At 41.5% G+C, this 27975-nt stretch overlaps 2 protein-coding genes and 1 non-coding gene across 14 annotated transcripts; 2 read left to right on the forward strand and 1 right to left on the reverse strand.

The window, feature by feature from the left end:
- Window positions 1-1820: 1820 nt before the first annotated feature.
- On the reverse strand, window positions 1821-10740 carry Hnrnpa2b1 (heterogeneous nuclear ribonucleoprotein A2/B1). 7 transcript variants are annotated; one of them, XR_008720664.1, is made up of 13 exons: window positions 10523-10739; window positions 7924-7959; window positions 7716-7826; window positions 7409-7555; window positions 6989-7199; window positions 6768-6869; window positions 6611-6691; window positions 5822-5884; window positions 5112-5231; window positions 4775-4897; window positions 4139-4221; window positions 2648-2783; window positions 1821-2140 (listed from the first exon to the last, which is right to left on the reverse strand). XR_008720664.1 is itself a non-coding variant. In XM_055611884.1 (12 exons), the coding sequence occupies exons 1-11, from the start codon at window positions 10526-10528 to the stop codon at window positions 4160-4162; spliced, it is 1062 nt and encodes a 353-aa protein (XP_055467859.1). In that variant the 5' UTR covers window positions 10529-10739; the 3' UTR covers window positions 1821-2140; window positions 4139-4159. The 7 variants fall into 7 exon arrangements, 6 of the variants coding, with proteins under 6 accessions (XP_055467859.1, XP_055467863.1, XP_055467861.1 ...); XM_055611884.1 differs by lacking the exon at window positions 2648-2783; XM_055611885.1 differs by lacking the exon at window positions 1821-2140 and having other exon boundaries at window positions 2595-2783.
- A 144-nt stretch (window positions 10741-10884) lies between these two features.
- Cbx3 (chromobox 3) lies at window positions 10885-25930 on the forward strand. 6 transcript variants are annotated; one of them, XM_055611891.1, is made up of 6 exons: window positions 10885-11342; window positions 12653-12705; window positions 16043-16185; window positions 18274-18436; window positions 21910-22004; window positions 24674-25930. In XM_055611891.1, exons 2-6 carry the CDS (start codon window positions 12682-12684, stop codon window positions 24798-24800), a joined length of 552 nt encoding a protein of 183 aa, XP_055467866.1. In that variant the 5' UTR covers window positions 10885-11342; window positions 12653-12681; the 3' UTR covers window positions 24801-25930. The 6 variants fall into 6 exon arrangements, with proteins under 6 accessions (XP_055467866.1, XP_055467869.1, XP_055467865.1 ...); XM_055611890.1 differs by lacking the exon at window positions 10885-11342 and adding an exon at window positions 11404-11582; XM_055611889.1 differs by lacking the exon at window positions 10885-11342 and adding an exon at window positions 11404-11540.
- LOC129680298 (U6 spliceosomal RNA) lies at window positions 22776-22883 on the forward strand. The gene has a single exon (XR_008720666.1). It is a non-coding gene; the product is annotated as a U6 spliceosomal RNA (small nuclear RNA).
- Window positions 25931-27975: the final 2045 nt, after the last annotated feature.

Below are 27975 nucleotides of genomic sequence, written 5' to 3' on the forward strand. Positions count from 1 at the left end.
CTAAAACAGGTGATTTTGTTATAATTTGAACTGTCACTATTTAGTAAGATTGCAAGGACAACAATTAGTCTTTTCCTAAATGTTAAAAGGCTTTAATGTTAACAGGTTTAGATTGAAATTAGCGTATGTGGCAGTAAGTCCGGTTTCACAGTAAACCTTATTTTGTACATGGGATGCGAACCCATGCTCTATACACATGAGCATGAATCACTTGTACTAAGAACCCAACCGTGGTAGACAAAGTACTGTGTACTAAGAACCCAACTGTGGTAGCATGTGAAAGTAAAAACCAGGAATAGCATTATAGCAATGGGGAATGGAAAAGAAACGGGCATTCAGTGGCTGCTCTTCTCAAGGACCCAAGCTTGATTCTCAGCATTACACACATGCTAGACATATACAACACCATAAACTGCAAATATTCACCTTTCATGAGTTTTTCTGTAGCCTTGAATTTCCCTTTGTATACCTGGCCAGTTTTTAAAGTAAAATTTTAACACATCTGACAACCACCGTGTCAAAATCCCCACTATTTGCACAGGATCATCTACAAGACCATTTGGGATCTGCACTCCTTAAAGGAAAACTTGACCAGTTATAAAGCAAGGTGTTTTATCCCCTCATATTATCCACTTACTATAGTATTCTAGGCCAATCCTACCTACCATGCATTGGATATACCAAGCCACATATACAAAGTTGTTACCATTTTGTCTTTTTTTTTTTTTAATAAAAACCCAATGTTCCAAGTTTGATAGCTCAGGTCAAAGGCCTTTTGCCAGTCTGAGGATGACATTTGGTTACCAGAATGCAGATTAACTTCCAACACCACTTGTCATTACACCACTGTTGTTAGAATCACCAAGATAATTCCAGAACCCAAGTTCAGTTCCCAGTGGCATGGCTAAGACAGGTCCTTCATCTAGACCCAGAGTATCCAAAAGCAATGTATGCAACACTCAAGATTGGAAAAACTAAAACCCAATAGTAAGTCAAATGCCTTCAGTGATCCTTCCATACTGGTTTGTAAAAGCCTCAGTAACAAACACTTCTTTCATACCTTCCATGAACCATCAGTTCATTCTTTTCATGGCATTGTCTGTCATGTTCCTTATTTTGTGCAATGCAGATGTGTTTTTAAGCCTTTATTGAGCGAGGTCATGAGCTCTCATTTTGCAGCTGACAATGTAGACCATGATGGCCTTGATCTCCCAATTTCCCAAGTGTTGTGACTAAGTGGTATGCTCTGCCACTCTACCTTTCGGTTTTGCTAACTGGAAGCCATGTATCTGGACAGATTATTGATATACATACTAATCCTCAAGCTACTAAGAGCTCACATTCATTACCCACTAACTTACCTGTACACACTACCTTATTGTCAAAACCAAACCAGGTTAGCAACTGTTCTGGTTGTTTTAACTCAAAAGTCCCAATAAGTGTAAACCACAAAACTTGAGTTTAACCACTGGTACTCATCCACAAATACAAACTGGACTAGAACTCATACTTGTTAGATCATTGGTGTTTTGCAAATGCAAACTAACATGAAACATTCTACCTGGCTAAAATCCATAGATTCAGAATGCCACTGTTAATGTTCAGAGAAAGTTGTAGCAATATGCAGTTCATAATGAGCATTTTATTAAAGACAGCAAGTAATGCCCTCTTCTCATTTCTCTATTAATATAGAATGAAAGCTGTAAATGTATAGTTTTATGAAGAACTAATTTAAAAACCTAAGGGGATGACGATCTTGTAGACAACTGAATGTTGACAGAACAAGATTCACACTTATGTGTAAACATTACACCAAGGTATTTGGATACAAAAGTATTTATTTTATAAAACTTGTACTCAAAATAGCTTTTCTGTCTACTCACAAATCCTAATTTAAAACATAACACATTATCCTTATCTAATTTGATGTTACTTTTTACAAACAGTACTCATTTTATAATTTTATCAAGAACCTGTACTAAATGAAATTTTTAATCAGAAAACATTCCCTTTTATCTTAAAAGTGCTTCTTAAATGAAGGCACCACAAGAACTACTTTCAGATGGTACAGAATTTCTTATTTCTTGAAGACTCTGTGGTTGACCACTTCTTCATTAGTTACCTGCAGCAAGACACCTTCCTGCCAAAGGAAAAAAAAAGTATCTGAAGAAGTTTATCATGTTTGTCCAAAGAACCTAAATAACCTCAGTGGTGTTTTTAGGATTAAAGCAGACTCACTGATGTGTATAAGCACTGAACATCACAGTTTTGAAAAGGCAATAAAGCCGAGAATCAGAGGGCAGTTTTAGGAAAGGAATTTCAGTAGCCAACCTCAGTGTTTTAGGGCAGGACAATGGGCAAAAACTTACTACCACATTTTAACCCAATTATTTAGTACAGGGTACACAAAAAAGGGTTTGGTTGTTTTTGTACAGAAATTTCTAATGTAGTTAAGACACTATCCTTAACCTGTCACAGCTTCGTCCCTAATTAGCATGTTAAGTTAGGACCACAAAGAAATAAGAAACAATGCCTTAAAATTCCTAGTTGACTCAAACTTCTTGATCCAGAATAGGTGAATAAATACACAAGGGTGGAGTGATAGGTAAAGCTCATTTATTGAACTTGCAGCCTAACTTTTACCTACCATTTTACTACCAACACCACTGAAGGAAGCAAGAAAAGCTTTATTAATGATCACTTGGCTTGCCTCAGCTGTTGAAATGAAGCACTTTACAGTCTTTGTGGCAGCAGAATATACTTGTCCATGGTTCATAGCAATGCTAAAATTCCAGCAGGGAAAAAAATGATATGTTAAGCACCTGAATCTTCATGGAGAGGGAGGGGGGGAAAAAGAAAGGAAAAAAAAAGGGGAAAACAACCAAAATAATTTAAGTAAATGACAGATTGGAAAACAGGGTTTATAAAATTATCTTGAGTTTATTATGTTAAACTCAAATTTATAGCTATGTTAAACTACGTAAGAACCACTATACTGAAAGACCATTGAAGAGTTTATTAGTTTATCTTTTAGGGAGGAAAATTAAGAAAGAAAAAGTAAATAAGATCTTACCTAAAGAAGTTTAACTGAAGCTTAGAACTACTTTGCTCTACACCCTCAGCTTTCGTTGGCATCCTTATCAACTACTGTAGTTAAAGCTTTGTAGATACAGCACAGTTTTTTAAGACTGGCTGAGCTTAGTCGTCAAGAGTTCTCTTGTACTAGACCTGTGTCCCTGAAGAGTACCTCGCTGGGGTTATTTCCTTTCCTTGCATTGAAGAAGCAGCATCTAAAAGATCTAAAAAGGTGTTTCTCCTTGCAGAGATATCCCTTCAGTTAACTAGATAATTTAATCCTGATGAATTGCAGACAACACACTTAAAAATCTGACCAGCATTTATCTTACACAAATACAACAACAGCTTTGCAATGGACCTTAATTATACTACCCACTCCTTAACTTATTTAAAATAAAAAGTCTATAATTACACAATTTCCTTTAGAATTATTTTATTAAATCATAAATGTACAACAGCTTCTTAACTCTACACACGCACTTAAAATTTTTAAAGGAAAAACGTTATGTCTTATTACACCATGATCCTGGCTAATAGCTTTTCAAAACTTTTGAGAAAAATCTTAAAAAAGGTTTCACATGTCACCTGAAACTTACAAATTTAACATTATCGAAGAAGGAATGCTTCTACACTCTTACAAAGACCACTAGAAAGAAACAACAATTAAAAAGCTAAGAAACTGTCTCAAAGGCATTTACAATCCTTCCTCCACAGTAAGGTAATGTTATTAAATAATCCAATCCATTCACAAAATGGCTCTCTGCATCTGCTCTGGTGTCTTCTGCCATATCACTGCATATTTATGCATGACTGAGATAAGAGTTTCCTTAACATTGTTATTTCGATAACCTGAAGCTGTTCTGTTACCTCTGGGCTCTCATCCTCTCCTATTTATACAGTGAAGCCTGTTTCAACAGAAGTAAAGAGTAAAAAAAAATAGGTTATGAAATTATCCATCTACCCAGGTTTTAAGGAAAGATAACATGATCCTAAAATGTTTTTACTCCTGCAGCTAGTTATCCCACGATAATAATAATTGTAAAACTCAAAAACTACTTACCCATGGTAAGCAGGAAGAAGCTTAGTATCTGCTCCTTCCACCATAGCCCCCACTTCCTCCACTTCCTCCAGGACCATAGTTTCCTATAATGATTGAAAGAAGCAAGAAACATGCTTAGTACATGTTGGCAACTTAAGTTTTCTTCTGGTCTTATGACAGAGGGTCTCTAACTGCATGTAGCCAGCCTTGCTAGGAGTGATGGGATTAAAGGCATGTGAAATGTGACAGACACCATCTTAAGCTTACTACTTTTAATTAAACACAAGCCGCCTGATTTGTCTTAAAATTGGAACAAAAATTTTAAAAGCCTCAATAAGCTAAATGAAGAGCAAATACTGTACTTTGAGACATGGTTTCATATGAAGGACAAGGGCAACCCTGAAAAGGTGATCTTTCTGCCTCCATTTCCCCTTTGGCAGGATTAATAGCACTAGTAACTTTTTCACCTACCTTAACTGGGCATGGTGGACTTAGACTACATACTGTCTAAAAACAATGCCATTCCTACCCACCAGCAAAAATAAATCCACTTAACATTACTGCCTGAATAACCTAACAGTACCTATCAGATTGACTTCTATTCCCCCCGCCCCAATAAACCATCTAGCAGAATCCAAAGTCTTTAGTAAATTTTACCTCCACCATATGGTCCTCCCATGTTCCTGCTACCACCAAAATTTCCACTCTTCATTGGACCATAGTTAGAAGGTTGCTGGTTATAATTTCCAAAATCATTGTAATTTCCACTTCCATAATTCCCTGTAAAATAATTAAATACCAGCTAACAGACCTTTGGAAAACACAAGCATCGAACTAAAACTAATGTTTAGCTTTGAGGACAAATGTTCTACAAAAATAAACTTATTACACCTAACTACAATCCTACAATTTAAAGCATCTAATTGACAATAAAAATAAATGTCATTAATTCTAATCCAAATTCCAACATAAAGGTTGTAGATGAATTTATTACCTCCTCCATAGTTGTCATAACCACCTCCGTAGCCCCCACCCTGGTTGCCATATCCAGGTCCTCCACCACCATATCCTCCTCTTCCTCCTCCATAACCAGGGCTACCTCCAAAATTGCCACCTATTATAAAATAAGCCTTTAAGTAATTGCTTAAATCTCAATTCCATTTGAATTGTCTATTACACTCATTTGTTTTTTCAAAAACACATAACTTTTAAAGATGAATTATTTGCTACATAAAATCTATTCTAGACTAAACATATTCACCATCTAGGGTACAAACCACTATATAAAGTAACTTACAATAACCGGTAATAACACAACTCTCCTTTGAACGAGAAAATATTTAAAACTTGTGTTTCTAGTTTGAGGAAGAAATACAGGGGTAGCATGCCAGTAGTTTTATAAACTCTGGCAGGCTGATCACCAGCACTAAGAACTCAATATATAACCCCTCTAGCACCATGACCTCATATTCAAATACTCTTGGCTTTTTAGCAAGTATATAAAACTCCTAAAATGGAACTTTACACTGTACTGTAGTTACACAGGCATATTGTTTAGTAACAACTCTAAATGCATTTTTAAAGTCAAATAACCACTATCACCCAAATACTGACAGGCAAGCGTGATATACATATTTAACCAAGCACTAAATACAATGCTATTTAAATATATTAAGATACATAAATCAAACTAAAAAAACTGACCTCCAGGTCCTCCTCCATACCCATTATAGCCGTCCCCAAATCCACGTCCACTACCGTATCCATCTGTTAAAAAAAAAAAAAACACCACAGCCAAGTTAGTTATTTTTCTCTACACTATCTACTAGCATCTCGGAATAAGGATGACCGATAATGTTGCAAGTTTACTCATGGGGGAAAACCATCAAAGCATGGTAATTCCACTCCACATATCACTTTTATAAATATAGGTTTGGACCCAGAAAGCCTTATTTAACTTTAAAAGCAAAAATGGTTTTTCTTTCTTTTTTTGGTATTTTCAGACAGTGCTTCTCTGTGTAGCCTTGGTTGTCCTGGACTCACTTTGTAGACCAGGCTGTCCTCCAACTCTGAGATCCACCTGCCTCTGCTTCCCAGGGTGTTAGGACTAAAGGTGTACACCACTAGGCCCATTTATGTTTTTAATATGAAGGACTGAAAGTATTTAGCACCAAATTTTAAGGAAAATCTCACTACAATCATTCATTGAAACAGAAACACATTAAAAAGGAATAATCTTATCGATTCAATCTTTTGACAGACATATATAGCCTAACCTAGTCTTGAATTCTACATATATGTATGTACGTGGCTCAGGATGACTTTTACCTTCTAATCCTGCTACCTCTTGTTCCCAAGTACTGAAGCATTAAGTTTTCATAACTGGTTTTTAGGTGCTAGTCTAAACCCTGCTAATGTCTGCCTGCATCTAAAAGCACTTTATTAAAAACTGAGTACATCACACCTTTCAAAAGACTCAAAACACAAACTTACCAGACCCCCCCCTAAAGTTGCTTCCTGGTCCAGGTCCAAAATTGCCACCGCCACCACGAGAATCTCCAAAACCAAAGTTACCTAGGACATATGTTCTAATTAGTAGCAAGCACTCAGACAAACAATCATATATACACATATAAATGTAATTTGTTACCTCCTCTTCCACTCCTAGAACTTTGGACCTCCTGCATTTCTTGTCTAGACAATGCCTTTCTAACTTCTGCATTGTGACCATTGATGGTGTGGTATTTTTGCACTGGAACAAAAAATTGACAACCATTATCAACACTTTCTAACAAGGAATCCAAACAGAATAGATAGTAATATATCCCATATTTTATATACAAACCACACCTCATGCACCTAGACACTTACATACAATTTTATCCACAGGATCATGGTCATCAAAAGTAACAAAACCAAAGCCTCTTTTCTTTCCAGACTGTCTATCAGTAATTATTTCAATAGTATCAATTTTTCCATATTCCTCAAAGTAATCTCTAAGATGGTGTTCCTCAGTATCTTCTTTAATTCCACCAACAAACAGCTTCTTCACAGTCACATGGGCTCCTGGTTTTCCAGACTCCTGTAACAGATGACCAAGTTACCCTGACAGATAAACAATTTACAGCACATCAAAATGAACACACCTTATGTAGGACAAATTCCTCCAGATACAGCAATAGGTTTAAAGAGGCTAGTCTCAGAAATACAATTACAAAAAAAAAAAAAAGCTATCATTTAAAAACAGAAAAAAAAAAAAAAACCCACAACAATCCAATGTGCTTCACTCACCTCTCTCGCTACAGCACGTTTTGGCTCAACTACCCTTCCATCAATGGAATGAGGCCTTGCAGCCATGGCAGCATCAACCTCAGCCATGGATGAGAAAGTTACAAAGCCAAATCCTCTTGATCTTTTGCTTGCAGGATCCCTCATAACCTTTAAAACCAAAGAAGATGTTAGCATCTAATTTCATGTGTTATGTACTAGTAATACCAACCAGTAAGTCTTTAACACTAACTTTCTTCAATATGATTAACCACCCAAAATATATGCATAAGAACTACAATCTCTACCCAGACTTTCAGAGTTAACGTACCACACAGTCTGTGAGCTTTCCCCATTGCTCATAGTAGTTTCTCAAACTTTCTTCTGTGGTTTCAAAGCTTAAGCCACCAATAAAGAGTTTACGGAACTGTTCCTTTTCTCTCTGCAAAGGAAAATATCATTTCAATTTTTATTCACATTTCCTCTTCGTATGCAGGAAATTAAATTCTTAAATATGAGGTGACCTGCTGGCAGAGTACCTTTTTCCTCTCCAAAGGAACAGTTTCTAAAGTTTTCTGGGGGGGAAAAAAAAAACTTACATCAAATTTAAACCATATGTTAAACTGCATATTAGTTGTGTTACACCAAAAATTGCCTCAGCTGAACTACACAAATTTCAAAATCATTAAAACCTGATCTAACTTTAATTGACAAATTATTTTAATCTTATCAGACTTCAAAAACATCATACCCAACTCTGTGGTCACTTAAGCTGTATTAAAGAATTCTTTTGAAATTTTTCATTAAATTCTACAACCCAAACACAGAATTTTACTCATACTGTGTTTAAAAAGAAAAAAAAAAGGTAGCTCCTGTTTTCAAATTTGCCAGTTCAGGATTCAGCTTCTGAAAGCTGCATATTTGCTTTTCCTTAAACTGCCCCCTCTGGTGTTAATTGTAAGTATCTCAAGGGGGAGGAGGGAATCCTCCAACTCTGATTCAAGCTCCAAGTTGAAAACTCCAGATAATACATACCACCTTAAAATAGTTTTCTTAGAAAAATTTAGTCCTGTAGCCATCACCATCTAAAGTTCCAAAGGTTTACTGTGATTGTGGCCAGCACTTACACATTTTTCAGGCTGGAGCACAATCTAACAAGCACACATTGTTATCCACCACTCCAAATTCACTTTTAAAGGTTACTGTTTACTAAAGGAGCTTAACTTGCTCAATTTAGCGGCTATCTGATACACTACGGATGAAATGGTTCTCTTAAAAAATTTAAGTAAAAAAGTCTGATTATCTCACTATTTGGAAAATGGCAAGCTAATGTAATGCATTAAACACCCATTACTTCGGGACAAGTGAAGACACACTGTTTATTACTGTCTTACCAATAACTAAGCTACAAAAATATCAAGATGTTCCTAAATTAGATCATACTAGCCAGGATATATTGTGATTGCCTAAGCAGTAGAAAATTTAAATTACAAAAAAAAAAAAAATAAAAAAAAAAAATAAATTCATTACTGCTCAACCCAAACTTTACAAGGTTCTTCAAAATACTTTTAAAAAAGTATTTTTTATGCCTATTACAATCTTTACGTTTCAAAATTTGAAGAAAAATAAAAATGAGCAAAATACGTTGTTTGTAACGGAATAACGTTTCAAATGCCTTTTTAATTACTTAGCATGACTGCAAATGGAGTTTCGAGGTAATTCTTCTTGTCAGCAAATACGCCTCCCTAAATCTAAATTGCAAATATAAAATTCACCTACAAATTTCTTCATATCACCAACAAAAAGCAAAAGCTCATTACTTACCTCAGTTTTTTCCAAACTTACCCGACGTCCACTATCGATTATAAACAAGGTTATTTTATAAACGTGCTTAGGGTCAAAGAAATAACCAATAACCCTCAAACTTAAAACCTTATTCTTATCAATGATCAGCCATGATTGCAAAAAAAAAAAAAAATCAGAAAACTAAATGACAAAGTTCAAGACATTGTGGCCCAGAACTGTTTTTATGTACCTACTACATGGATAATGTTCACTGATTCATGCTTCAACCAACCATTAACTATGAAGTCAATTTCCTTAACATGGCCACCACGTGTTAAGGAGCCGCTTGTTTAACCAAAAATCCTAGCTTCCCTTAAAAATAATCGCGAACAGAAAGATCCTTTAGGATAATAAACATATCCTAAAATAAAATAAAAAAAAAAAAAGAAAATCTCCGCCCAAGATAACAGAGCACCCCTAATGACCACGGACGAGCCCCCCCACCCCGATTTTTCCATGAGGAAGGTCCTGCTCACAAATCCCTTAAACGAGCTAAGGGCTAAGAAAAACCGAACGTTTCTGTGCAGCAAGGCTCTTCGTCAAGCGCCCCGGGCCTTGGCGGCACTACGTTCTCCTGGCCCGCGCCAGGGCGGCTCGCGCGGCGCCCCCCCCCCCCCCCGCTCTTCTGTGTGGCTTCTCAACGCAATGGCGCCATTTCATCGAGGGGAAGGCAGAGCGCCTGTAACGAGGTGCGCAGGACTCTTAGAGATCAAGCTCAAAACACTCGAAATCCACCTCGGGGCGGTAGGAAAACATCCCGAAAAGAAAGAGCAGTCATTAGCCACTCGGACGCGGCGGTCGAGAGAGCAATCCAGCGGCCCCGAGGGCTGGTGGAAGCAAAACCTCTGCGAGGAAGGAGACGGGAAAATGGCGGCCGCCGAATCCGGTTCCCGGGAGGCTGGGGGAGGGGCGCTCCGCGGGCCGGCTCCGGGGCCCCCGGCGGCCCCCGGACGTTCCGCCGCGAACACCCCCGGCCCTCGGGCCCGCGCACACCGCCCGGGGACCACGACGGCCCGCTCCCGAGCCCCCCGAGCAGGCCGGCCGCGCCGCGGCCGCCGGGCCCCATCCCCCACCCCGGCTGAGGGAAATGGCGCCCGGCGGCCGAGGGCGGGGAAGGCGCTCGGACAATCGGGCCTCCGCCGGCGCTCCCCGACCCCGTCCCCGAGGCCAACCGCCGCTCGGGCGGCCGCTTTCCCCCCGCCCGGCCTCGGAGGCGGACGGCCGGCTTCCACGGCGGCGCCTGCGGCCTCGCCATGCCCTCTCCCATGAACTCATTGATTTCAGACCCGTTACCTCCATCGCGGACTCAGTCGCTTCAGCCCGATTTCCCGCAGCCGAGCGAGATGAGAAAGACCTCCGCGGACGCACACGCACGGGACTCGTCCTGACGCTGGGGGGAGAGCAGCCGCCGCTCGAGAAACTGCGCCGCTCGGAGCACCTGCACACAGGACCCGGCGCCGCTGCTTACTGCCGCTGGGGCCGGGACCGCCGCTTTTCTAGAACCTTCCCCCCACTAACGCGTCCCCGCTGACGTCAGGCCGTTACGTAAACGTCCTAACCGCCGCCAATGGCGGGAAGGCGCCACACGCCCCTTACGCCAAGTGCGTGCTCCTCCCCCCCCGGGGATAGCGGGGAGGCTTTACATCACTTGCGCAACTGCCTTCAGTGAATTGCGGAGGGCTCGCGGCCGGCGTGTCACTACGCCCGCAACGAGGTCCGGCCCCCACCTCGGCGCAGGGAGCCGAGAAACGGTCGCGCAGTTTGAAATTAACGCCGGCAGGCGGGGCCTGAGCCGCAGCGCAGGCGGCCGGCCCTCTCCGCCCCAGCGCGCTCCCCGCAGCTACGCCTTCGCCCGTCCCATCTCCGGCTCCTCGAGCCACACAAACCCCTGTGCCCGGCCCAAGGGGTGCGGGCTCGGCCCCGCCCGGAGGGACCTGAAGCCCCAAGCACGACACGCGCTGGCCCCCGCCCCGAAGGCCCCGGGCGAGGAGGTGGGCGGAGCCCAGCGTTGGCGCGCTGGGCGACGCAGGGAGAAAGAGAGCGAGGCCTCCGCAGTCCCGCCGGACGCCCCCCTCCCGCAGGAGACCCCCCCGCGGGCGCCACGCTGCGGACGGTGAGTGGCGCGCGCGCCGCCCCCCGCAGGCCGCGTTCCCGGCGGGCCCCGCGCGGCCCGGGCGTGGGCGGTGCCTCCCCTCCCCCCCGCCTCTCGGCCGAGCTGCCCGCGCGCCCCCTCCCCTCGGATGTGGCTGAGCTGCAGCGCGCAGCCGGGAGACTCTGCAGGATCCGCGGCCCTGGGCGTCTGAACGGTGAAGTCGGTGGCTTGCTCTCTCCATTGCGGCGCGCGGCGGTCGGGGTCAGGATGCTCTGTGCGCCTGGGCTGGCGGGGGAAGGCTGCGGGCCCCGCGCTCCGTCCCGGGCCGCGGCCAGGCCGGCGGGGCCTTTCGCCGCGACGCCGCGCCACTGCCCGGGGACGTCGTGGTGTCGCGCGAGAGGGTGGGAGCCGGGGGACAGCTGCCGAGGCTCCAGACAAAGCGCGGGCCTCCCCTCCCCCCGCCGCGCGGCGGGCCCGCGGGGAGCGCGGCCGGGGCCGTGCGGCCGCGAGGCCTGAGGCCTGGGCCCGGGGCGCGCTCGCCGCTACGTGGCCGCCGCCGGAGGGGGAGGCGCGGGCTCGTGGCGCAGTGCCCTTGAGCCCCCGCTGCCGCCTTTGTTTCCCCCCGCGGACGCCCTGGCCACGAGGCCCGCGCTCCCGAGTGGGGGGCGGGCTCCCGGCCTGGGCCTCCGGACGTGGGAATCGAGCAGGGAAGGGGTCCTCTTCGAAGGGGAGCGGCCGTGGAGGAGGTCAATTCCTTTTAGCTTTATCAGGACAGTATTTGGAGGGGCTTGAGGCAGGAGGATTGCACGGAGTTGAAGCCCCGACTGGACTATAGAGAGTGATACTCCCCCACCACCACCAAATGGCCAGGAAATAGTACTGAGACATCGTAGTGTTTTTCTTTTTACATCTTGATTGATGAGGGAGGGCTTTTGAAAAAAATCAGGATGGAATTATAGAGGAGCTACTTGGACTATTCATAAATCTAGAGAAAAAAATTCTTAACGGTAATTTAGCAATATAAGTTAATTAAATAGTCAGAAGCTTGTCTTTCATACAAACTAAAACATTAAAGTTGTTGAAATAAGCCTTAGATTGAAAAGTGATCACCAAGTAAGGCGGTCTGAGGTGCCAGTGCGTCTGGTAAGGTATCTTTCCTGACTTGGTGAAATCACTGTCGTACTCAGGTTTGTTAACACTAATAGCATAGGAACCGAACTGCTTCCCTGCATTTTTACCTGAAATGTGCAAGTTGAAATCCACACAAAACTTGCAGTTGCCTTTTGTGTGTCGTGAAAATTTAACTCTCCTACATTTTTTTCTTGCAATAGCTCTTCAAATCTCCGATTTAAAAAAAAAAATGGCCTCCAATAAAACTACATTGGTAAGTTTGTGAAAACATAAAATCTGTAAGAAATTTAATTGAAGGATTTTTTTTTTTCTTTAAATAAAAATTACAACTAAGAAGCCATGTGGTGGTGGCCCACACCTTTATTCTGACACAGGAGGCAGAGGCTGGCACATCTCTGAGTTAGAGGCCAGCCTGGTCTGCAGAGTGAGTTACATGACAGTCAGAGCTACGCAGAGAAACCCTGTTGGGGGCTTGGGAGAGTTATAAATCAGTCAGGACATGATTTGGGTGCACCTTTAATCCCAGCAGAGGCAGGTGAATTGCATCCATGCACTTGTCAGCACTCCAAAGAAAAACTGAGTTGTTAATTTTGAAGTGTTCTTGGCTTTCCTTAAGAAGGGTCACAATGCATTTTTTTTTTTTAAATCTAATCTTAGGAGTACTGCATAGTACAGCTTTCTCTGGGTGCTTTTGTTTTGAGATTTAAAATGCATGTTTGGGTATGGTGAGGTGGCTAGATTTCACAAGATTGTTTCTGATTTCCACACAGGTGCTGCTCACCACCCATAATACAGTCTTGTTGATTGGCCTGATTACCCTTTAAGTCTGTGCTGAGTTGTAGAGATACGAAGTGTTCAGAATTTTCGAAGATATATTGTGTACTTAGAGTGATCAGATACAGCTGCATTGTGTTACCAGGATCAAGAATTACAGACTATGTCTAGGAACTGAAGCAGTGGATCAATTCTTGTTTCTTTTAAGCAGTTTCCAGACTGTTGCTAAACCCAATGTTTGTATTCTAGGTTTTCTAGCAAGTTAGGCAAAGTTAGAAGGCCATGTTTATTTTTGTCAAATTAAATTTTTAAAAGGCTTAAAACTGGGTTAGGCAGGCGGTGGTGGCACACACCTTTAATCCCAGCACTCCAGAGACAGAGGCAGGTGATCTGGATCTCTGTGAGTTCAAGGACAGCCTGGTCTACATAGAGAAACCCTGGGTCTGAAGGTGTATGTTTGTAATCCCAGCCTGTGAGAGGCTGAGGCAAGCAGATTGCCTTGAGTTTGAGGCAGTTCTAAAATACTAGGTAGTCAGGGCTGCATGGCAAAACCTGTCTGGAAAGAGATTTATATAAGAAAATAAAATTTACAAGTGGCCTGTGGTAGCACACACCTTTAGTTTCACCACTCAGGGAGGCAGATAGGCTCATCTCAGAGCTAGAGGCCAGCCTGGTCTACAAAGTGAGTCCAGGACAGCCAAGGCTACACAGAGAAACCCTTTCTAAAAAAAAAAAAAAAGACATTTACAGTTATGGTTCTACAATAATTCTGACACATTGATCACAAGCTTATGAAGGCGGGCATTAATGCAGAACATAGGTTTTGATCCTTGAGTTCTGACCAATTTGTGACATCATTATAGCATACATGACTTCAACTCCTCTTCAGAGCAAACTAGATCTGAAGCCTTTCTGTTCACTTATAGAAGACCAAGTACAGGCTAAAGCCTTAAGTGATAAAAGCAGGTCATCTGGCAAATTCCATAAGGTATTGTTAGCGTGGATATGCCCTTATATGCTGACAGGTTTAACTGTCCTAGTGGTCTTGAGGTATTGCTGCTGATGTTTCCTGTGTGGATCCTTCTTTTGGTAGATGGTATGAGGGGCTGGGCCTTTAAGGGTTTTTTGTTTTGATTTGATTGGAGTCCTGTGAATTTTTTAAGTAACACCTGTAGTTATGCATGGTGATGCATGCATACAGTCTCAGCATCTGGTGAGGCTGAGTCTGGAGGATCACAGCAAATTAAAGGCTAGACTGGGCTAGTATCTCAAAATTTTTAAAGGACAGATAGTACTGTTGTGGAGATGAGGTGATTTGAGCATACTCTATTGGGTTATTTTGGTATTCCATGGGGACTGCTTTCTAATTAACCATTTCAGGGTTTTTAAAACACCTAGTTTCACTTTAACAAATCTGCTTGGAAAACAACTCATAAATAATGTTATTCCTACTCATCTCCCCAAAAAAGAAAAAGCACTTTTCTTGTTATCTGGGACAAGGTTTTCCTCCATAGCCCAGGTCTGGACCCATGGTAACAGCCAATTTCGATTTCCTGGGTGCTACTAGTTTGCTTGTCATGCCTGCCTTGTGCTCCTCTTTCAAAAATAAACTGAGCTGGCATCCAGTTAAGATTCTAGGTTGATAACCCAGGGAGGAAGTAATTTGTCTCCCACTAGAGGAAATAAACCAGCATTTTAGACTCTTGAAAGTAACAGTATTTTGGGTTTATTTGAGTGGTCAGGAAAATTATCTATATGTGATAATTATGGTCTCCGTCATTGAGCCTATAGTTGATTTTGCAGTTAATTTGGTCTTTGGGACTTGGTTTTAAACTGATGATGCTGGGAGAGGAATGTCTTGGAGCTGGGTTTCTAATAGATCTACTCTGCTGCATTTAGTACTTCACTTAATGGGGTGTGGTCAGTCCCACCTGTAAACCCCGGGCTTGGGGCACACACTTTGGAGGATGGCATGCTCAGGCTCCTCTTGCCTACAGAGTGAACTGGAAGCCACCCTGGGCTCCATGAGACCCTGTCTTGGCTGTTTTGTTGTTGTTTTTAACTATCACACTTAGGTTTTGGTTGCTTTTTTATTGCTGTGATAATGACCATAACCGAGGCCACTTACAGAAGAGTTTATTGAGGTTTATAGTTTAAGAGGGTGAGTCCCATGACCATCCTGGTGAGAAGATGGCAGCAGGTATAGCAAGCACTGAAGCAGTAGCTAAGAGGTTGCATTTGCTCCACAAGCACAAGGCAGAGCTAAATGGAAATGACGCTGGACTTTGAAGCCTCTAAGCACCGACTCATCCCCCCTCTCTCATCCCCCTCCAGTGACATGCCTTGTCCAAAAGGCCACACAATCCTTAAATAGTTCTACCATCTGGGGACCAACCATTCCAGTAATATGGCCTACAGAGGCCGTTCTCATTCAAACCACAACTACTAATATTTATTCCATTCTCTATCATTATCTAATGTTTTCTAGTTATTTGTCACTTTGTTGTGATAAAATGAGTGGTAATTCTGATAAACTAGAATCCTGGAAATCTGAAATTCTAAATTGTTTCTCAGGTGGTATATTTTTTAAAAATAATTCTGTCATGCTGTTGAAGGGTATTGGGTTATAAGTGTAAATCAGTGCAGCAAAGCTTTTGTATTGACTTTCTAGGAGGGTCCTACCCTGATCACAAAGTTTAAAGGGTTGGAGGGTTAAATAGTAAAAATAAAAAAAAAAAAAAAATGTGTCAGATAAACAATTTGGCCTTAAAATGTACTCAAGTTTTAAATTTTTCTTAATTTCTCTTTTGTTTTAGCAAAAAATGGGAAAGAAACAGAATGGGAAGAGTAAAAAAGTTGAAGAGGCAGAGCCTGAAGAATTTGTGGTAGAAAAAGTGCTGGACCGTCGTGTAGTGAATGGGAAGGTGGAGTATTTCCTGAAGTGGAAGGGGTTCACAGAGTAAGAAACCTCAGTACTTCTTATGGTTCTGTTGTGTTGAGCCAGGGTGTCTCATGTAGCACAGGCTAGCCTCGGACTCCTGTCCCTCCCCTCAGGTGCTGGAATTATGTGTGTTCACTTGGCCTCACTTTTTTGTTCTGTTGAGACAAGGTCTCAGGAATGCCAAGCTGGTCTTGAACTTGCTTTATAGCCAAGGATAACCTTAAACTCTGGCTCCACCACCCCCTGCATAGGCATGCACCACCACATGCCTATTTCTGTGGTCCAGAGGGTTGAACCCAGGGATCTTGTGTGTGCTTGGCCAGCACTCTTTATTATACTGAGAATAGCCTTCAGCTTGACTGTTAGCATAAATATCTTACCAGTTTGCCCAGAGATCTGTTTGAAGCCAGTTTTGATTGCAGAATTATCTTGTCTGAGATTTATTTAGGTCTTCGGGGGTTGGGAGAGATGATTTGGTGGTTAAGAGTATTTGTTCTTATGAAGGACCAGATTCAATTCCCAGAACCCACGTGGTGCCTCATAATTGTCCATAACTCAAATCCCAAGGTGTCCAGTGCCACCTCTAACCTCTAAAAGTATCAGGTTACATATGCGATCCCAAATGCGAGCTTACTTGCAAGGAAGAACTTTCATACCCTTAAAAAGTTAAGATTTTAAAAAAAATTAGTAGTTGAAACCTAGCATATTAGAGTTTAATTTATTGCTATGAGTCAAACTTAGAAAACTAAAGTTCACTGAAGCATTAACTTTTAAACCAGCATGCAAAGGATTAAATGTCATATTTTTTTTTCATTATGACATTTTTAAACAGTGTATTGTAATGGATTCTCCTTTCCTTTCATCTCTTCCACCTCCTACCCCATGCTTTTATCTTCATGTCCTAATGTGTTCTTTCAGTAAAGCATTATAATGTATTAAACATGTACTAATTGTAGTATCTATGGCTAAGAGTCTAACATGCTCCGTATCATATTTATAATACAGAAGACAATACTGAAAATAACACTAAATAGGAGGCATCAGCCCTCCTCCCAAAATTAAACTTTGCCAGTCTTATAGTCTGAAGATATCAGTAGGCCAAGTCTGCTATTAATGGCACCATTCCTCACGTCATTTGGTGCCAGCTCGTATTTGTGACTACTTTCGGCTTTGTGGACCACTGATCTGTCTTTACCACCTCTGCATGAGTAGCAGCAGTGGATGCTGCATTAAGTGTGCATGGCTGTTCCAGTGACAACTATGAACTCTGCAATTAAAATTTTATTTTTATTTCCTCCAAATGCTCCCCCTTTTTTTTCTTTAAAAAAAAAAAAATTTGGCCTGAGCATTGTACAATCTGTAGTCCCAGCATTGTGGAAGCTGAAGCAGGGTTGGAGGCTAACCTAGCCTACATAGTGAAGCTGTATCTTTAAAAGAACAGGGAAAAGTAGTTTTGATGCTTTATAAGCCATACAGCAGGCGAGGTGCCGCTTAGTTTCGCCTTTATATCATTTCTCAAGTTGCGTACGAACCACAAACTGAATGTTACACGTTTGAGAATATCTCAGCCAGGGCTGTGGTGGTGCACACCTGTAATCCCAGCACCTCGGGAGGCAGAGGCAGGCGGAGCTCTGCAAATTTAAGGTCAGCCTGGTCTCCAGAGGGAGTCCAGGACAGCCAGGCCACTATAATCTTGGTGCTAGAGTTCACAGCCTATAGTACATGTGACCGATTGGGGAGTGCTTGCCGGGAGTGCACAAGTCCTTGGGTTTGCTCCCCAGTGCCAAGTACACTGCCTGTGAGAGAAAATGCAGACAGAAGGATCAGAACCGGGTTACATAAAAAGTTCGAGGCCAACTAGGGTTACATAAAGTGAGCTGTTTATGGAACAGAAAAATACTAGTATTCAACTGCCTTTGGGGTAAAGTAGCAGATTGTCACTTAAGAATTTAGACGTTTTTAAAATAGAAGGGCATTCTTTTCTGTTACTATTCTCCTAGTTTTAGTGTTTGTCATATGGAAACTTTTTCCAGATAGTTATAAACAGGTCTAGGTAATGGCAATGTTTAATTGAATCAACTTTTTGTTTCCTTTAACTGAACACAGTGCTGATAATACTTGGGAACCAGAAGAAAATTTAGATTGTCCAGAATTAATTGAAGCATTTCTTAATTCTCAAAAAGCTGGTAAAGAAAAAGATGGTACAAAAAGAAAATCTTTATCTGACAGTGAATCTGATGATAGCAAATCGAAGAAGAAAAGAGATGCTGTAAGTATAACTGCTGGTTAGACTGGGTCTTGTCAGAAGTTGATAAAACTTGAATTTTAATCACTTTGACTTTTTTTTTTTTCTTTTTTTAGCTAGAATTTTCTTTTACTCATATTTTGTTCTTTATGTTAGCATTCAAAATAATGAGTTTCATTGTGGTTATTTTCATACATGGTTACCATTATATTTTGTTCTACTTAATCTACCTGTCCTTTCCCCTCTCTGGCTAGTTTCCTTTTGAAGGGTGGGTTTGAGGCAAGGTCTCAAGTATCAGAGAGTGGCCTTGAACCACTCATTATGTTTCCTATGACTTCTGCTTAAAAAGGAGAATAGAAGAGGTATTTTAGAGACAGGGTTTCTCAGTGTAGCTCTGCCTGGCTTCAGAGTCAGAAATCTGCCTGCCTTTGCCTCTTAAGTGCTGGGATTAAAGTCATGTGCCATCATGCCCAACTAAAACTAGAATACTTCTTGTGTGGGGTGTTTTCCCTCCATATACATATGTCTGTGTACCACATGCATGTTTGGTGTCCCCAGAAGCTAGAGTAGAGGAAGGTATCAGATAGCTCTGGGCTGAAATTACAGGTGGTTGTGAGCTACCATTGTAGGTGCTGAATTCAGATTCTTTGTTAGTGGAGCAAATGCATCTAGCCGCTCTAGCCCCTAGAGTGCTTTTAAATTCAGTTAAGAAAAAGAAAGAAACCTTTTACAGAGCCAGGCACAGGTGGCAAAAATATGGTATCCTCTACCCTTGCCTTTAAACAGATTGTATTTACCCTGTCTCTTGGCCTAGTATGATAATTGGAGGAAAGGTGTTGGAACTGAATTAGGCTCATACTCAAAGCATTCAGCACACATTTAATTGGTAAAAGACTGTGGGTTTCAGATGTGGTCATTTGAACTAGGTATCAATAACTTTGCACATAGGACATTAAATCTTAATGCCTACATTGTTAAGTCTAGGTAATGATCCAATTGTATAGATGAGAAAAGATTGATGGAGATCTGAAAGTAAAGTGTATGTATAAGGGAAGCAGAACTTGAGCCAGCGGTATTCTAAAAGGCCTACTTTATATTGAAACACTACCAAAAACCAATCCCATAGGTACTAATTGGTTTTGATAAATAATAAGCCTGAACCACAAAGCTTAATTAACTTAACCCAAACCCACAGAGCTAAAGAGCTAGATTGGTATTCTAACCCAGATAGTCTGACTTTAGAGCCTGGTTACACTGATGTGAAACTAGTAATATTAGTTTACTGATAATTTTCGATTATTAAATATTTACACTCTGGAGTTGTGTAGGCTGTAATTACCAATATTTTTTGTTTTAGAAATTGAAAAATAGCCAGGTGTGGGGCGTGGCTTTAGTCCCAGTACTGGGGAGGCAGAGGCAGGCAGGTCTCTGAGTTCCAGACCAGCCTGGTGTACATAGTGAGACCCTTTGTGGTATCTGGGACTAAGGGGAAGATCAACAACTTTAGGGCAAGAACTGGGTCAGCAGTTAAGAGCACGTGCTGCTCTTCCAGAGGACCGACCCATTTGGTTCCCAGCACCCACTCGGGGCTCACAACAGTCTGGTAACTCCGATTGCAGAGGATCCAGCACCTTTTTGTATTCTGGAGGCACCAAGCAGACACATGGTGCACAGACATACATGTAGGTAAAACACTGAAACACATAAATCTTTTTTAACGATAACAGATTTCAAGTACTAGTAGTTAAGGAACATGGACTACTCTTATAGAAACCCCCAAGCTCAGATTCTAGCACCTTGTAAGCACTCAGAATTGTCTGTAACTCCAGCTCCAGGGGATTCAACGCCCTCTCTGCCCTCCGAAAGATACATATAACTTTAAAAGTAAATGACACCAAAAGAAAAAACTAAATAATAGTAGTTTAAGTACAGAACTGATTGGAAATTGGGTAGACCGGCATTCACCTGTAATCCCAACACTCAGGTGGATTCAAGGTCATTAGCTGTATAGTAAGCCTTGCCTACAATAAGAACCTATCTTTAAAAAACAAAAATTTTATACAAATACGTACAAGCATGCATATAGATAAAACAAACCTATTGGGTGTTAAGCATGTTGTGATAGAGAGGATTTTCTCTAATGTCTACTCTAAGGAGGTCGGGCTGGCCATGCTGGTTCATACGTATAATCCCAGCATACTTAGGTAAGAAAAATGCTTTGAGACTTTGAAGCTAGCTAGGCTTCAGAAAATTTGTCTCCAAAATAAGGTAATTATGTTTTGAGACTGTTTCATATAGCCCAGGCTAGCCTTTAACACCCTGATCCTCTAGCCTCCATCTACCAAGTACTGGATCAATCCCAGGGCTTCATGGCACCATGTGTGGCTTGCTGTGATACCACTCATGTATGAAATGTTTTAGGAGAAATGTGTAAAGACAATCACAAGTCATATAACTCAAAATAGACCTAATAACTTTTTTTTTTTTTTTTTTTTTGAAGGGTCTCTGCATAGCCCTAGCTGTCCTAAAACTCGCTCTATAGACCAGGCTCGCCTCAAACTCAGAGATCCACCTGCCTCTGCCTCCAGAGTGCTGGAATTAAAGGCTTGCATCACCATGTGCAGCAATAATAACTAATATTCCCTTTAAAATGTTAATATGGGATCTTCTGAGTACATGTATTTGTGCAGCTATCACAGAAGTCAGAAGAGGGAGTCCCCAAACTGGAGTTAGAGGAGGTTGTAAGCCATCATGTGGGTGCTGAAAATTGAACCCAGGTTCTCTATAAGAGCAAGTGCTCTTAACTGCTGAGCCATCTCTTCAGCCCCTTGGGGCCTTTTTATATGTATACTTTTTAGGCCATCTTGCTATGTGGCCCAGGGTACACTTAAACTTACAGTCTTCCTTAGTACTGAGATTATTATAAGTGGCTGAATATTTATTTACTTGTTTCTGTTTTTCATTGGCGGAGTGGTTCTTGGTCAAGTTTCACTATAAATAGCCCAGACTAGCCTTGAACTTACTCTGTCTCTACCTCTAAAGTGCTAGGTTTATAGGCTTTTAAATTTAATTTTCAAGAGTGTGTAATTGCTTAGTATGTTGTTGCATACTGTTCTAATGGTCAAGGAATTAAAGCAGGAGAGTTGAAACTTTGAGACTAATGTGGGCTACATAGTAAGATTTTTTTTTTTTTTTTATCTTATTTATTTTTATTAAGAAATGGTCTTCTCTAACCCAGGCTTAATCTTAACTCCTGATGTTTCTGCCTCCGGCTACCAAGTGCTGAACCAAGCCCAGGATTCTTGAATACTAGACAAATACTCTACCACTAAAACTACATCTCCAGCCCTAAGCATGGTGTTCTTACCAAACTTGTATACTTGTTCCTGGCTCACTGTAGGGAGTTCTGATGAAAGTTGCATTTCATAAAGAATGTTTAATGTTATTTGTTGTGTGGAAATATTTATTCAGTCTGTTACTTAACCCCCTATAAACAGGCTGACAAACCAAGGGGCTTTGCTAGAGGTCTTGATCCTGAACGAATAATCGGTGCCACAGATAGCAGTGGAGAATTAATGTTTCTCATGAAATGGTAAGTGCAAAGGTAATTATTTTTGCTGGATTTTTTGTTTGTTTTGTTTCACTTTTGCTGTGTGTACATGCATAATGGGAAGGGGAGTGGGTGTGCCATGGTGCATGTTAGGAGAGCTTTGAGGGGTCCGTTCTCCACCTGGGTGTGATTCAGAACCTGCCAAATGTCTTCACCTGCTTAGCCATCTTACTGGCCCTCAGTACCATTTAAAGTAAATATGAAAGGATGGGTACATTCATTGGTTAGGGATGGGTGTGGGAGTGTGCACGAAGGCCCGTGCACTAGGGTAATTGGGGTTGGTGGGAGATATGCAGGGTCTTAACTGTGTATTCCTGTCTGGTGTGGAGTTCTCTATGTAGACCAAGCTGGCCTCAACTCAAGAGTTCTGTCTGGCTCTGCTTCCCAAGTATGAGGATTAAAGGCCTGGGATTGGGGGCGAAGGAAGTTAATTCCGTGAAAGTTATATACAAGGGTTCTATTTATTTATTTGTTTGTAGACTTATTTAAATGTATATGAGTGCTCTGTCTACATGTACATCAGATCGCATAATAGATGGTTGTGAGCCACCATGTGGCTGCTGGGAATTAAACTCGGAACCTCTGGAAGAACAAACAGCCCCAACAAGGTTTCTTAAGTAGTTCTCATCATAAGATGGAAAGTAACTAGCTGAGCATGGTGGTTTGTGCCTTTAATCCTAGCCCTCAAGAGGTTGAGGCAGATTGCCACAGTAAGTGGAACTTAAATGCATAGCCTCTTTTGAGAGATGAAGTGTGCTTGCTTCTGCATCACATATACTAAAAATTAGAACAATACAGAGAAGATTAGCATGGCCCCTGTGCAAGGATGACACCCAAATTCGTGAAGCGTTCCATATTTTTAAAATAGATCCATATTTATCACCCTGCATAAAACTAAAGTCCAAGTGGATCAAAGACCTCAGTGTAAAACCAGATACACTAAATCGGTTAGAAGAAAAAGTGGGGAAGTGCCTAGAACTCATTGGCACAGGAGACAATCTCCTGAACAGAACACCATCAGCACAGGCTCTAAGAGCAACAATCAATAAATGAGACCTCATGAAACTGAAAAGCTTCTGTAAAGCAAAGGACCCTGTTATCAGAACAAAACAACAACCTAGAGATTGGGAAAGGATCTTGACCAACTCTACATCTGACGGAGGGCTGATATATATAAAGAACCAAAGAAGTTAAAAGGCAATAACTCAAGCAACCCAATTAAAAAATGGGGTATGGAGCTAAACAGAGAATTTTCTGTAGAAGAGTATAGAATGGCAGAGAAACAAAGAGATGCTCAACATCCTTAGCCATCAGACAGATGCAAATCAAAATGACCCTGAGATTTCACCTTACACCCATCAAAAACTCAAGTGACAACACATGCTGGAGAGGTTGTGGAGAAAGGGGAACCCTCTTCCATTGCTGGTGGGAATGTAAACTTATACAACCACTTTGGAAATCAATCTGGCGCTTTCTCAGACAATCAGGAATACTGCTACCTCAAGATCCAACTATTCCACTCGTAGGCATATATCCAAAAGATGCTCAAGTACACAACAAAGACCTTTATTCAAGCATGTTTGTAGCAGCTTTATTCGTAATAGCCAGAACCTGGAAACAACCCAGATGTCCCTTAACGGAGGAATGAATACAGAAATTGTGGTACTTTTACACAATCGAATACTACTCAGCAATCAAAGGAAATCATGAAATTTGCAGGCAAATGGTGGGATCTAGAAAAGATCATCCTGAGTGAGGTATCCCAGGAGCAGGAAGACACATATGGTCTATACTCACTTATAAGTGGGTACTAGACCTATAAGAAGATAGGATAAACATACTAAAATCTGTACACATGAAGAAGATAAACAAGAAAGAGGACCTGGGGTAAGATGATCAATCCTCACTTAGAAAGACAAATGGGAAGGACATTGGATGTAGGAGAAAACAAGTAACAGGACAGGTGCCTACCACAGAGGGCCTCTGAAAGACTCTACCTAGCAGTGTATCAAAGCAGATGCTGAGAATCAACCAAACCTTCGGCAGAGTGCAAGGAATCATATGAAAGAAGGGGGGGTGGGGTTAGTATGACCTAGAGGGGACAGGAGCCCCACAAGGACCAAATATATCAGGGCACAGGGGTCTTGACTGTTTCTCCAACCAAGGACCATTCATGGATATAAATCCCTGCTCAGATGTAGCCCATGGTAGCTCAGTACCCAAGTGGGTTCCCTAGTAAGGGGGACAAGGATTATTTCTGACATGAACTCAATGACTGGCTCATTGAGCTCCTTCCCCCCCTCCCCCCCCCTCCAAGGGAGGAGCAGCCTTGCTAGGCCACAGATAAGGACATTGCAGCCAGTCCTGAAGACGACCTGATAAGCTAGGGTCAAATGGAAGGGGAGGAGGACCTCCCCTATCAGTGGACTTGGAAGGAGGTTGGGAGGGAAAGAAGGAAGGGGCTACAGCTGGGATAGAAATGAATGATCTGTGATTAAAAATTAAATAAATAAATAGAAATGACGTTTAGTAACCACAGCTACTATGCAACCTTCTAGTAGTGCTTCCATTGATTTTTATTTAATTACTATTTATTGAATGGATCTCATTTGATGTGTACTGTTTAACCAGTTTCTTTTTCCTCACAACAGGAAGGACTCAGATGAGGCTGATTTGGTGCTGGCAAAGGAGGCGAATATGAAGTGTCCTCAGATTGTCATTGCCTTTTATGAGGAGAGGCTGACTTGGCATTCTTGTCCTGAAGATGAAGCGCAATAATTGTTTGCATTTTTATATATATTTATATATATATAAAATCTGGATCTTGGGTTTTGAATTACTAGTGTGAAAAAATAGCGTTCTAATGAAAATCAAGTTTGATATGCTGGTTTTGAAAGTATTGACAGTAGTTGGGATATTTTTGGGTTTGGTTCTGCATCAAAAGGCACTGATTCCATTGAGCAAATAAGAGCTTTCTGTAGTTGCTTCCTTTAACAATAGAATATTTGATACCATGTTGTATTTCCTCAGCCTTGAAGAACAGCTTTTCTTAAATGCTAGGGAGATTTTACAGCCAGTACTCTTATTTTTAACTGGGACGCGGAAGGACCATTCATGGTTTTTTGTTTGTATGCGTGTATATGCATAAAACACTTAGGTAACTGTTTTTTCTTTTGTCTTGTTTTTTAATACTCAAAAGAACTAGAGATGAAAATACAAGTTGATGAGATTCCATTGTTATGAACATTTTCCTGAAACCATAACCTTTCAGATTAAGCAGATTCTCTACTTACTTGGACAGTTTTTGTTGGATAGTTTAAAAGCAACCACCAGAATGTCTGTATTATCATGTGAATACAGTAGTTTATTTACAAAATTTTGTCCGTACTAACTGCCCCTTTAGAAAATGGACTTAGACAAAATAGTATGATTTAATGACAAGATTTAAGCGGAGTGTGGTGGTGCATGCTGTTAATCCCAGCACACTGGAAGCAGATGGATCTCTGATTTAGAGGCCAGCCTGGTCTGCAGAGCTCTATCTAGGTCAGCCAGGATGTGGTAAAGGCCCATCTGGTGAGCCATTCCGTTGTAGAAAGTTGAAATCGGTACTAAAAGGTTATATTTCATGGAATCTGTTTGCTGTGGAAATGGGATCATGGTTAGAGATGTTAGCAGTTTTAAAACATGCTGACATAGTGAACAAAATTTGCTAATGTCAATTAATGACTGCATGCTTTTTCTTTACCCTGACTCAGTCCTTACTGGTAGGATCAATCTTTTCAGTATTTGGTTCTGGTTTAACGAGCCAGAAAAGTAACTTTGTAGTATCAGAATGTCATCCAACTGTATATTTACTTTATTGTAAATAATGGTGAACAGTGGTCAATAAATAGTTTTATATTCCTTTATGTGATGACTTTTTTGTCATTGTCTGATTTAATTTGTAATGTGTACAGTTCAGTTTATTTTTTGAGTCAGGTCCTCTGTGTTTATGCTGTCTTTGAACAGTCTTCTCCCAGCCTTCCAAGTGCTAGGAAAGGCTTTTGCTTTGTCATTTTGATATAACCTCATATATCCCAGGTTAGGCTTAAGTTTCTGGTGTTCCTGCTTCTACCTCATGAGTACTGGGACCACAGACCTATATCAACACACATCTTAATTATATACACACGTTTATTTATTTTTGTCTGTGCTATGTAGTCCCAACAGTGACTATGCACAATGGAGAGGCCAACAGTCCTTCAGCTTCATGAAGCTGGAAGCCATCCCCTCCTGGTGCTGAAGAGAGCCACTTTTCAGTACATGTTGGGAGGCCCGAGAAGCTAGAATGTTATCGTAGCAGCAGGATAGACTAAGCCTGAAGCAGTATTTCTTTTTCCTTGTATCTCCCTCTTTGTGTCTTTTTTTTTTTTTTTTTTTTTAAGATTTATTATGTATACAATGTGTGTTTGTATGTACACCTGCACGCCAGTAGGGGGTGCCTGATTTCATTTTTAATGGTTGTAAGCCACCATGTGGTTGCTGGGAATTGAACTCATGACCTCTGGAAAAGCACCCAGTGCTCTTAACCTCAGCCATCTCTCCAGCCCCCCCCCCCCCCTTGTGCCTCTTAAGATGTTGCTTTTAATTATGTTGGACAGTGAGTGCCAGTCAGTACCTTTAGGGAATTGAGGATAACTTTGGTAACATGGAGGAGACACTGAAAAGTGAACTCGGGTTATCTGGAGGCACAGAAAGTATTTCTCACTGCTGATCTGTCCATCTCTTCATCCCACCTAGGACTTCTTTATACCTGGATCACTGTTGGAAGGACTGCCCACTCTAGGGAGAGTCTTCACCCTCAGTTCTTTTTATTCCCACATAAAGCCACACAGAACTATTGATTCCAAGCCCATCAAGTTGACCTTTAATCTTACACCTATTTATCTTAGGGTCTTAACTAGGCAGGACTTGCTGAAAAGGAAACTATACTCTGAGAAGCAGGTTTAAATGTTCTTTTTTTTCTTTTTCTGATATAACACCATTTTTGTTTTACTTGTTTGAAATATACCACTCAGTCTCATAGCCAAAAATTATGAGGAAACATTTTACTTTTTCTTTGTTTTGAAGTAAAAAAAATTAATACTTATACAGGCATTATTGGGAGTGGTTGTAGCATATATCATTTGTGAGTTCATGTTAGGGTTTGATGGTAGCTTCTTGAATGCTGGGTTAAAGGCATGTGTGTCTAAACATAACTGCTCCATCATATAGTGAAGGGGAAGATTTTCAGTATAAACAGTACAGCCAGAGGTATCTGGAAGAGCCCAGAGAAGACAGTAGACTAAATGGCCAGCAGACTGGATCTTGCCAAGGCTATGTAAGAGAGGGGAGACAGACAACGGATAGAGAACAGAGAAAGCAAAGCAGAGAAAACAATAGGGCTATAAGGATTAGGGTTAGCTGGGGGAAGTAATCCTGTGAGCTGGAGGGAGTTTAGAGGAAGGCCGAGAAGATGTTGAAGAAGCCAGGTGACCAGCATGCACTTTGATATGCTGATAGGCAACACCAGTGCCTGGCTTGCAGAGGTAAAGGAAAGGACTTCTTTGGCAGCTGGGAACCAGGGTCAGAAGTTTGTGAGGAATGCTGTCTTTATATAACTGCCAGAAATCCTCTATATTCCAGGTTGAGCCCATTTCTGAATATTTGGACTGCCTTTTGCAATTTGGATAATTAGTTGCCTTTGGACCTGACTGCATGTATCATCATGCCTTACTAAATGATGTATTTTAAGAGGAAAATAAATAATATAGTTCCAATTATGACCATACCTGATCTCAAAGTATATTACAGAGTTAAAATAACAAAAGCAGCATGGTACTGACACAAAAGCAGAAAAGTAAATAAATGGAACAGAACAGAAGATCCAGATACAGATCTGTGAAGCTGCAACCACCTGGTATTTGACAAAGAT

This window comes from Psammomys obesus, unplaced genomic scaffold (genome assembly GCF_907164565.1).
Source record: "Psammomys obesus unplaced genomic scaffold, mPsaObe1.curated_primary_1811, whole genome shotgun sequence".
Classification (NCBI taxonomy): Eukaryota; Metazoa; Chordata; class Mammalia; order Rodentia; family Muridae; genus Psammomys; species Psammomys obesus.